Source organism: Gopherus flavomarginatus, chromosome 9 (assembly GCF_025201925.1).
Source record: "Gopherus flavomarginatus isolate rGopFla2 chromosome 9, rGopFla2.mat.asm, whole genome shotgun sequence".
NCBI lineage: Eukaryota > Metazoa > Chordata > Testudines > Testudinidae > Gopherus > Gopherus flavomarginatus.
The window spans coordinates 87,232,290-87,244,441 of NC_066625.1; the positions used below are offsets into that span (position 1 = coordinate 87,232,290).

The 12,152-nt window shown below is 38.1% G+C and overlaps 1 protein-coding gene across 3 annotated transcripts in view; it reads left to right on the forward strand.

The window, feature by feature from the left end:
- Positions 1–12,152, forward strand: part of MAP2K1 (mitogen-activated protein kinase kinase 1) — a 63,700-nt gene that overhangs the window by 26,782 nt on the left and 24,766 nt on the right. For all 3 annotated transcript variants that reach the window (XM_050967592.1, XM_050967593.1, XM_050967594.1), the window contains 3 exons: positions 3,597–3,743; positions 7,323–7,400; positions 7,987–8,038. In XM_050967592.1, coding sequence (XP_050823549.1) covers positions 3,597–3,743; positions 7,323–7,400; positions 7,987–8,038 — 277 coding nt within the window. The remainder of the gene's footprint in view (positions 1–3,596; positions 3,744–7,322; positions 7,401–7,986; positions 8,039–12,152) is intronic.

Sequence of the window (12,152 nt, forward strand, 5' to 3'; positions counted from 1 at the left end):
CTCTCTGACACAAAATCTAAATACACCATAGAACCTCACTAATGACTAGGATATCCACAACTAATTACTAAATGTTTTGGATTAGCAAAGCGGCATATCCTGTCCCCTAAGCCAGGCTTGTGTACAGAGGCTTAATACGTTTTACACTTTTGGGATTGGAGGAGGGGGAAATTTTCCTTCTCATACCTCTCCCTCCACAGGCTGCCGAGGAGGAGTAGACCTACTCTGTGTCTGCAACTGCACCATAAGGGCTCCTTTATCATGGAGCAGGGGGAATGGCCAGTGGAACCACTGTCTCAGCCCCTGTCTCCTTCAATGGAATGCAGGAAGAGCCTCTTGTCTGTGTAGTAGGAATCCCCTGCCACAAGGAGAGCTCTTCCTGGCAAAGTAAAAAATGTAACTTTATGCATTTGGCAAGTGTCACGTGATTATTTAATATTGCATAGCATGCTACTAAATCATGATTATTAATCGTGTTTATTAGAGTAGTGACTTAAGGGCCAACCAAGAATAGGGTCCCATTGTCCTAGGTGCTGCACAAACACAGAGCAACAAACTGCCCTGGCCCTGGGTAGCTTGCACTCTCAACAGACCACACAGACAGGGGAAGGGATAAACGCACAAGTAGTGTGAACAATGTGATGGTGGCAAACATCATGTTAGTGCCACAACTTATTTATTGTTTGGGATTGTTTTAGTTAGGAGGGGATCAGCTAAATGGAAAGCGGAGGGGAGAATAGGGTAAGAGGGGCAGGTGTGGAATGAAGCTAACTGAAGAGACTGTCTTCGCGGGTGGGACGAGGGGGAGCAAACAGCCAATCAGCACGGCAGAGGCTATCCGAGAACTTTCTGCAGTTCTCACTGGAATATCCAAGGATCCAAAAGTCCCTCCTTTGGCTACTTCTGGTTCTACTGGCCAGAGTCTCTGGGTGCCTGTTCTCTGCAGTTTCCCCCCAAGATCATAGGGTGGTAGAGTGGAGGTGAGGCATCACTTGGACCCTAGTGCCCGCTAGTGGAGGAGGGGGTCTCCCCTCTACAGTTCTGGGTCCAGGGAGTTGTTGGGGGCAGGGGAGGGGAGGGGACCGTGATGGTCCAGCTCCATTTCACCCTCTCTACCCCAAGGCAGCAGTATGGCAACTTCTGTAACAGAAGTAGATTGAAAACTTTCCATCAAAACTTTTTTTTTTTCATCTGAAAATTGGGATTTTAATTACATGAATTTTTTTTTCTCGAAGCGTGCATTTTGGAGTGGGTTTTTTTTTTTTTTAAACTTTCACTGAAAACCAAACAAACTTCTTTGATTTTGAAATGCTGCTCTGGTATCTTATGAGAATTGTAGTTCAGATGCATTATGCCCCTGTTCTCTGTGTGCTGGGTTCCCTGGCCAGACTACATCTCTCGTGAGGCACTGTGGTCAGGAATGGCTGTTAGGCCCTGCTTTGGCTCAGCAAGAGAGGAGGCCATCATAAAACACAGGAGATGTAATTCAGCTACGGAGCCTGGCCCATAGAGGGGAATGGGGCACAAAGCACCCACATTATAACTTTTGTGAGGCACCATGGCAGAATTTCAAAATCCGAGTTTTCAGTTGAAAGTTTTTAGTTTAAATTTTTGGCTCAAAAGTCAAACGTTTCCACAGAAAATTTTCAAAGAAGTAACATTATTTTCATTTGCATTGAAATTTTCCACAAGGGGAAAAATCCATTTTCCAATCAGTTCTCTTTAGTAATATACTTCACTATAACGTTCTGCTTTCAAAGCTGTGGGAATCAAGGTGAGTTGGCCCTCTTTCAGGGTGAGACTTTTGAAGTTCACGGATCAGTGAGTCTCTTGCACAGAACCAACTTACTTGATTTTTTTTTCACTCATTTTATAAAACATTTAGAGGGGAATTTCAGCCTAGCTTGTGTCATTTGACACTTATCACTTATGGGCTATTAAATCAATTATCTTTGCTTAATTGCTTTCCTTCAATGTGCCCAGTACTATTTTGTTTTCCATAAAGTATTCTCTGCATCTGTACTCTTCTGAGAGAAATAAAAACCCCATATTTTGCATTAGGCAAAACGTAATCTAGCTAGGTTTCAGATTAGCAACCGTGTTAGTCTGTATCCGCAAAAAGAACAGGAGTACTTGTGGCACCTTAGAGATTAACAAATTTATTTCAGCATGAGCTTTGAAGTGAGCTGTAGCTCATGAAAGCTCATGCTGAAATAAATTTGTTAGTCTCTAAGGTGCCACAAGTACTCCTGATCTTTTTATAGTCTAGCTAAGCAGTGTAATTTTATAGCTTCTCTTTAGATATATATTCATATTTGATGATTTTTTTTTTTAAATGCCCAAGGTGTGACTGAATTTTGTTCTTCGCTGAATGTATTTTGGGCATGTCTTTCTGCAGCAGCTTGCAAGCCATCTGCCCAGATGTTTGCAAAGCAATGTGGCATTGTGACATATTTTGCTATGTAATTTCATTCATGGATTTTCCTCAGTTTACGTAGTCTAAATAACTGAAATAGATCCATTAACAGTAAATAGATGGAAGAGGGGAAAAAAAATGCATTGGAACAAAATGTTCCCACTGAAGAACTTCTTAAAAAGATAAGATAAAAATCCCACTCTTGGTAATATAAATACTATGCATCAGGTGGTATTTTATGCTATAATTAATGTCTCTCAAGAACTGTGATTGTCATAGAACAAAGAGTAACATGTTGAATTTTAACAATTACCGTAGATTATCTTTTACTTGCCTATCATAATTAGAATTTTAATTTTTATCAAAAGAGTAATTGTCTTGCTACTGCTGCAGGTTGGGAAGATTATCTTGCATTTTTATTTTAATATAGTTGTTTTCTTTTGTATTTTGGGTGTCTTTTTAAATTGAGGAAGAAAATGTCTTTACACAGTACTTTACATTTGTAATTTTGGGGGCTTACTTGTGTAGTTCTAGAATATATCAGAAATGTCCTCCACTTGAAAAATAAATAAATAAAAATCCACACCTTTGGTATACTCGCTGTATAATAAGACTTTTTTATATCTTAGTTGAGGTCTATTTGATGTTGTGTTATTTATATTAAATATAAAAATATTAGTAAAAAAAGAGAAGAAAAAAGCATTGTTTAAAATGTTTTAGTTGAAATAGACCATTCCCTAGTGGCCACACACATGCACAGAAAAGTTGCATATTGCAAATTGCATAATTTTGTTAGTTCCACCAGAAAAGCAAGCTATTAACTGGACATGGAGACTGAGCTATCCCCTATCTTCAGACCCTTCCATTCATGTCAAGTTGGAGACATAATGATGCAGTTCATATAGGGAGCTTTCATTGCTCTATGTGTACTGTATCTATTCTGAGGATAATCAGGACTTCACTCTCCATTGCTGTAAACCCAGCATCTTTTCATACTGTTGTTTTTATCAAGGGTACAAATGTGGAACTTCCCCAGTAACGGGTGCGCCTAGAATTCCATAGGATGATAATGCTTAGTATTATTATTTCAGTGGGTTAAAATAAATATTGCAGTATCCAAGTCATGTATTTTTTTTTAATTTGTCACTGAGGGAACAATAACAATTGATTTATTTTACAGTTAATTCACTTAGAGATCAAGCCAGCTATTCGAAACCAGATCATTCGTGAGCTGCAAGTTCTACATGAATGTAACTCTCCATACATAGTGGGCTTTTACGGAGCTTTTTACAGTGATGGGGAGATCAGCATTTGCATGGAACACATGGTAAGTAAATGTGTATGTGTGTGTGTTAATCTAAATTTTGGTATCAAACTCCTGTGAATATAAAATCCAATAGATACCGTATTCTGCATATATTCATAGAACCTCTGTTAACATGGGAGCCCGTTATGCATGTATGAAGAGTGGAATATTGGAGTTCAGCTCTACCATGCAAATCTGAGGACTTTGGATTTAGCATGGTTATGTTTTTACGCCCTTTCCAGAGACTGATTCTCTGTATCTGTCATAGCCCTACAAAAGTCTCTATTTTCTTCTCCTTTATCCCTAATCTTTGAGAATCCACATTATAGTGACCATTCTTACAGCCATTCAACATGCTGTTGAATCAATCAGAGGCATTACTGTTGAGGAGTATGAGGAGAAGAAAAATTCTTTTTACAGCAACTGCAAGCATTGGTGCAGCCCCACCAAAAGTAGCCATCAGTCTGACCACCGGTGTAAAATGGGATCAGATGTTTTTACCACTTGAAAACCTATTCTGAGCTGTTTTTGTGGGTTTTTTTTTTTTTTTTTGGACACAATGTTAAAAATACTTGGTCTGTAATGCCAGTGGTGGCTTATCATTGGTGCAGCTGCAGTAAATATAGGTACTGAATTTTTCGAGTGTAGATGCATTCCCTCTGTTCTCTCTGAAATGATATCTGCCCTGCCCATTCTTTCTGAATTCCTAGAGGAATTACAGGGGAAACTAGCAAGACCAGAAGCACCATAAACAATGGCTGTTTCATACCAACATAATTTTTTTTTTTACTTTTTCATTTTAATAAAAAAGTACAGATTATTCTAGCCATCTGCCAGCATTTCTCTAAGCCATATGGAGCCCAATGTTTAGAGCAATTTTTCTGTGATTAAAGGTTATTCAAATCCCTCCCTCGTTCATCAGGCAGAGGAGGTTTTGAACAATTTCTGTTCAAAGAACCACATTTTCTAGCAAATAAAATGGTGTTTTATAGAAAGGATGTCTCTCTTTTATTATCTAGGGATATTCTATATCGTTGTTGCCTTGACCACCTTTAAAGGAAATCTTTAGGGAAAATGTGTGGTTGCGTAGGTTCATGTGATCACAATCTAATTTCTTTTACTATGTGCAAACAGAATATGGTGCTATCCAATAATATATATACTTGATGCTTTAAAGAGACCAGTTCCCCAAAGCTGAAACCAATCATGAGGAAAACTGAGTGGGTGGAAATGCTTAAACACAAAAACAGGAATCGTGATTGGTAATTGTATTTAAAAATGCTTTGATAGATGCCCAAAAAAACACAATTCTGCAATCATGAAAGAAGATTACTTTTGGTTAAAAACCATCTTGGTTAAGAGGGGAGGTGAAATAAGTGCATGTCGTGTGTGAGTGTGTATTATACATACAAATGGAGAAGCTGATAGCAATGAATACAAATACAGCAGTTAGGAAATGCAGACAATTGATAAGGAAGGCTAACATTATCAGTCAGTAGGAGTAAGAACAATAAGAAGGAATTCTTTAAATATATCAGGAAAAAAGAAAATCTTATCAATGCAGATTAAGTGGGGATTTAAATTTATTGTCCTTGTCCAGCTGAAAATATCAGAAGTGAATCTTAACTTCAACTAGCAACAAATGCTTGACAAGCAAAATATTTGGGTCTGCTCTTAAAGGCTGCTCAGCACCTAGATTTTCAAGGCAATTGAAAGTATCAGCACCTTGCAGTACTGGGGCCTGATTCAAAGGTCTATTGATTGCCTTGGAGAGTGAATCCTTCTGTCTGATGAATCAATTTCTGAGAAAAAGGGACTGCATGTTTTTTCTACACATTATATAATGTGTATATATTTTAAATTTTAGATTGATTGATTGCACTTTTCCATTGGTACTCTTACTTATTTTGATTACAAGAATGTGAGTACAACATTTAACACAGGCTCATATGCACTTTTTAAAATCTTTTCCCTGGGAATGTTGGGATGCACTCCCCTGAATGATAAAAAGCTTGCATTGTAGCTTGCATACTATATGATTTTCTTTAGGGGTATGAAAAGTGACAGAGCACTTCCCACTGCTGAGTTTTACAAAAGGAGTCAGAAAAATATCCCATGCCTGGGGGTATGATTTCAAGAACTCTGGAATATTGCAAATCATCAGCCATGTAATTGGATCTTGTTTTTGTTTAAAGAAATAAAATTTAGAAGTTCTGTTTTTGTTATGTAGTTTCTGTTCTAGAAAATCGGTACAAGGCTACTGTTGAATTAGATCATAATCGGTTGCTAAAAATAAGTATCATTTATACAGCTTTTCTTCTCTGAAGCTCTTAGCAACAGAGTTGCTTGAATTTGAAAGGGTGCAAGTGCATGTGTTTAGTAACTTATTTAACTCTGGTAAAATGAGTGGAGTAGTTACTCAACATGAAATTTGAAAAACAATTTTTTTCTATTATTTTTCCTATTGGTGAGTCATAGCCTGTCACCTGTGTCTGCATTTGGTGGTGTGCATGACACATTGGCATCCTCAGTTACCATAAATACTGCCTAGAGTTCGTACGGGACTGGCTATCAGTGGGGTTCCAGGGAACATGCTATCGACAGCCTCAGTGTTATTTGTTGCAAAAGAGAGAGATTGACATTTCCTGATTTCTGAGTGTAGTGGAGCTGATAAATATTTCAATGATTCCCTACCTTGTGCTCAAAGTTCTTCAGAACCTCCTGTTAACCTCTGAGGTTGGTCTTCAGGTCTCTTTCATAATTGCTGTACTGTCTACTCCGTGTTCAGGAAATAGAATTACAGAATCAAAACATATACAGACAGTGTCTGAAAAAACAGTATATGGTTGCCTTCCCTATGTTCCTTGTTGTCTTAAGATTATAAACTTTCGAGAGTGTCAATCTCTGTGCACCATACATAGCATAATGAGGTCCTGATCCTGCTTAGAGCCACTCTGTGCTACTGGAATATACATAATAGACAGGAAGATTGTCCGTCAAATTAGACTACTGTATTTCCCATCCAGATAAAATAATTCTGAAGTCTGGTCTTGCCTTTATCCCAAAGATCAACTCAGACCATCACAGATCGCAAGATATAAACCTTCCATTCTGCCCAAATCTTGAGCATCTAAAAGAGACACAGTGGAACCCCATGGACATGCAGAGAACAGTTAAAATGCATCTAAATACAACTGTAGGCTGCAGAAAGCTTGCTGTGCTCCTAGTGCTTTGTCACTTCTGGTCATGGACAAGGCCTCCTTAGTAAGGAGAATCAGCCTGTGCATCATGGAATTATACAAGGCCAAAAGACCACTAAATGACTCAAGGGTCCACCTGAGTGGTTGCCAGGTCTCAGGTTGTTTAAGCAGATTAGTATAAAACTGATTAACCTTTTCTAATGACCAGCTGCAATTTTTCCCTTGATACTCACCACTACAATAGAAAGCAAAAAGGAAAGTTTATTTCATCACAAGCAATGGGAAACAGCACATTATCTGCCTTCAAAATTACAAAAAAAAATTTCCTCACAGACTGTAGGCTTTAAAATGTTTTGGATAAATATGATTGATGTTTTAATATTCCAACACTTATTATTAGGATGGCGGGTCCTTGGATCAAGTACTGAAAAAAGCTGGAAGAATTCCAGAGCAGATTTTGGGGAAAGTTAGCATTGCTGTAAGTATATTTGTAATGTACTCTGGGAAGCACAGACCAGATGTCTCCATATTATATTAGGATAGTGCCAGATCCAGAAGGCAAAAGCAGCCGGTTTGGGGGATTGAGGAAAATTTAAGTGGGACAGGCAAATATTACTAGGCTTTAAAGTGGTTTTTCTTTTTTTAAGAGATTTATTTATTTTATTTATTAATACGTGTCACCACATATTCCATTGTGTGTGTTTGCTTTGATTTTCTACTAAGGGATGTCAGCTGCTGTTACTACCACTGGGTGGGAAAAGAACCAGCAAAATAATTAAAAGGGTCTATTAAATGTTTTGAATGTTACCCTTTAAGTATCTGTACTGCAGTAGGCTGTGTCCATGACATTTCTGGTGGCTGTTTGGTTAACATTATTCTCTAATATGGCAAATTGGAGTATAAATTTTAACATGACTGCCTTTATTTTCTCTTTTGAATTCTTGCCAGGGTGTATTGTGCTTTTGATTGTAGATGACATTCTGAAATTCTTGCTTGGACGAAACTCATGTTTTCATTTTTACTAGTTTTACAGCTTTGAAATGTTGAATTTTCTTTTCTTTCAGGTAATAAAAGGTCTCACATATTTGAGAGAAAAACATAAGATAATGCATAGAGGTAAGACCATGCATTATATATCCTGGCTTTTCTTTTCCTTGTATATTGAACATCAATATAAATCAAGAGGGTTTGTTTTTCGTGCTTTTATGTCTCAGCTTGAATTTTTTTTCACCTGACGTATTGTTTCTCCAATCTCTCTTTCAACCATTAACCCTGTAGCTGGTGGGTGCTCTCACAACCTCAGTATGTTGCAGGTGTGATGAGCATTCTTTGAAATGTTTAGCATTTCAAAGGAAATTCTCTGGTATGGGAGGCAGCTCTGCATGCGGCTTCCATCCCATCACCTATGCAGTGGTGGTAGTGTAGCTGTGTGGGTCCCAGGATGTTAGAGACACAAAGTGGATGAGGTAATATCTTGTATTGGGTCAACTACTGTTGGTGAAAGAGACAAGCTTTGAAGCTTATCAGGTAAGCCCAAGCCAATCAATGAGAGACATGTAGGAATTGGTGTTTGTGTGATTATATATTTGATATACTCTCTTGCTTTATGAAGAAAACTCTTAAAATACATTATGAAACAGTATTTATGACATTATAGTTCTCTAATTGTAATGGGTTTTCTTCTGGTAGCAACAGGTCTATTAGCCATCTTAGCCAAAAGCTTTGAAGAGGTTCAAAGAAATACAACACGCTGTTTTTAATTTCTGTTAATTTCCATTATTGCCATTAAGACTATGGTTCCTCTTTAAATTAAAAGTCACAGGCTTTTAATAGAGGTCTCAGGCATTCATGTGCTATTTATAGACGTCTACCAATCAGAAGTGCAGCCCTTTTATATTTATTACCTAGTTTAACGGTTGTTAACAACATGGGTAATTGTTAAATCACATAAAAAAAGAGGCAGGAGTTTAGTTCTAAATCTGCCCAGGTCTTTGAATAGACTTCACTGTGAGGTAAACACCCATATTGTTTCCTGCATCTTTTACCTTAGCCTTTTAAATCCAGCTGTTTTTTAATTGTCTGCATGTCCTAATAAATCAGAAATGGCGTTTGTGAAATAAAACATTCTGTAGTTTGTCACAGTAAATTACGCACCAGAGATGGCTTCTTGCTCTACATTTTTGTTGCCTCAGCTTACTGCAGTGATTACACAATATAGTTATCAGTACTGACCATTCAGCTAGTCTGTTGCATCATTTAGATTCCACAGACTTTTGGTTATAAAAATACTCCATTCATCAGACTAGTCACTTGATATGTGGTTGTTAGCAAACCCAAGAAAGGATTAGTAGGAACACACGTAGATGTGACAGATTGAAGAACCACTTTAAACATGATGCAATAGACTGTATTTATTAGATGTTCTCTTTTGGGTTTTACTAACAGTTGAATATCGGCTTCTGCCAAGGAGGTAGTAGGGACTTCATATGGATTTCTTATGGTAGCTGCAAAGGAATGTGGTTCTTAGTTTAGCACTTAACAAGGTTTCTTGGAAAAGAGACCTGCTGTTTTAGGGCAGATAAAAAATGTGACACTTGCATGCTCTCAACACCTAGGTCAGCAATGGCATAACTGCTTTGACATCAGTGGAGTTGCAGCCTCTTATAACAGTGCTAAATTTGATCCTTCAGTATTTAAATATTGTAATGATGGGTGTGGGGAAGAAGGAGAATAAAATGAACAATATAGTAGTGTGGCTTTTCTTCTGTTTTGTTTGGTGGAAGTAGTGATTTTCAGGAGGGGTTGTTTGAGGGGGTTGTGTTGTTTTTGACATTTTCTTGTTTTTGTTTGTTTTGCAACATTTAGACTTGCATGTTTTTGTCATTGGTATATTTTTGAGCTGACCTCTGTTCTGATGGACATACAGGTTGCATTTTCAAAAGCTCCAAAATGACTTAAAAGCCAAGTATTATTTTCAACAATGACTTAGAAGCCAAAGTCTCATTGAAAGTCCAATGGGATTTAGGCTCCAAAGACTTGAAAGTTTTACCCTTGATTCTTTGTAGAAATCATAGAAATATAGGCCTGGAAAGGACCTTGAGAGGTCATCAAATCCAGTCTCCTGCACAGAGGCAGGACCAAGTCCCTGACATGTTTGTCTAATCCAGGGGTAGGCAACCTATGGCACACATGCCGAAGACGGCATGTGAGCTGATTTTCAGTGACATTCCACACTGCCCGGGTCCTGGCCACTGGTCTGGGGGGCTCTGCATTTTAATTTAATTTTAAATGAAGCTACTTAAACATTTTAAAAACATTATTTACTTAACTAAACTATTGTTGTATGTAATATATTGTAGACTTATAGAAAGAGACCTTCTAAAAACGTTACAGTGTATTACTGGCACATGAAACCTTAAATTAAAGTGACTAAATGAAGACTCGGCACAGCACTTCTGAAAGGTTGCTGACCTCTGCTCTAACCTGTTCTTAAAAATGGGAAACAGATGATCACTGTCCTCTTTATAACAGTCCTTAACGTATTTGAAGGCTGTTATTAGTCCCCTTTCAGTCTTTATTTCTCAAGAGTAAATATGGCCCTTTTTTTTTTTTTTTTTTTTTTAACATTTCCTCATAGGTCAGGTTTTCTAATCCTTTTACCACATTAGTTGCTCTGCTCTGGACTCTCTCCAGTTTGGGAAAGATGTAGACAAAGTGTGGTGCCCAGCACTGCACACAGTACTCCAGCTCAGGCCGCACCAGTAACGAATAGAGTGGGTCACCTTCTGCGTCTTATGTACAACACTTCCGTTAATGCACCCCAGAATGATACTAGCCTTTTTCGCAACTGCATCACGTTGTCGACTCACGTTCAGTTTGTGAACCACTGTAATCCACAGATGCTTTTCAGCAGTGCCACCACCTAGCTAGTTATTCCCCATTTTGTAGTTGTGCATTTGATTTTTTTCCTCCCTAAGTGAAGTACTTTGCATTTATATTTATTGAATTTAATCTTGTTGAATTCAGACCAATTCTCCAGTTTGTCAGGGTTATTTTGAATTCTAATCCTGTCCTCCAAAGTATTTGCAACCTCTCCCAACATGGTGTCATCTGCAAATTTTATAAACATGCTTTCCACTGCATTATCCAAGTAATTAATGAAAATATTGAATAGTACTGGACCCAGGACTGACCCCTGCAGAACCCCACAAGATTCACCCTTCCAGTTTGACAGTAAACCATTGATAACTATTGTTTGAGCATGGCCATTCAAGTAGTTGTGTACCCACCTTATGGTAATTTAATCTAGACTTCATTTCCCTAGTTTGCTTATGAAAATGTCATGTGAGACTTTGTCAAAAGCCTTACCACATGGAGCTGCTCAGCACTATGCAATTACTGCTCTAAAAAGGGCTTTGGGATCTGTGCCTGGTTGCCTGGGGCAAGTGATGATGGTGGTTCCTTTGTTTGTTGTTGGCATGGGCCAGATCCAGATCTTTTCATTTGTTGGTGGTGGGCTCAGATCCAAACCCACCTTACCATTCCAAAAGCGAAAGGTGACTATTTTCTGCATTGAGAATCTCTCAAAAACAGGTATTTTCATAGGATTTATGCCCAAGAGGGTAGAGATCTGGTGAGAATAGCTAGTGCTGTTTTACGGTACCTAACTGAACCTGAGCCCCACGAAAATCTAGATCTGAGAACCAGCCACCACCTCCTTTCTAGTTTGACACCACCTTTAAGTAAGAATCTAGTTAGCAGTGTAAAAACTCGTGTCTCTTTTTGGAGTTAAATTGTGCCACAGGTTGGGTCAAGATACTTCACCTGGGACACCACAAAACCTAGGTTTCTGTTGGACAGTACTCTGTACCTAGCCTTTTCTACTCAACACACTGAAAACTCACATGGTGGGACGTGCTTCTTGCTACTTATAAACTCTGAAACTTAGTTTTAAAATTAACTTTTGCTAATATTAGTACTTGTGGACCTCCTGCTGCCAGTCATTATCTTGGGATGCTGGTGTTAGTGGAATAGTGGAAATCAATATGAGAGATGGCAAACCACTGTTAAAGTGCAGTGAAAAACATTTTAAATAATTTGAATAAGAAGTCTGCTGTTTGAATTTGTTGGTACATATCAAGAAGCTACAGATGTCCTTTTGTTTTTAAATCCCCAATAAAGCTGGATGTAATCTCACTTGCTGTCTCTGATACTGAGCCTCCATTTATTT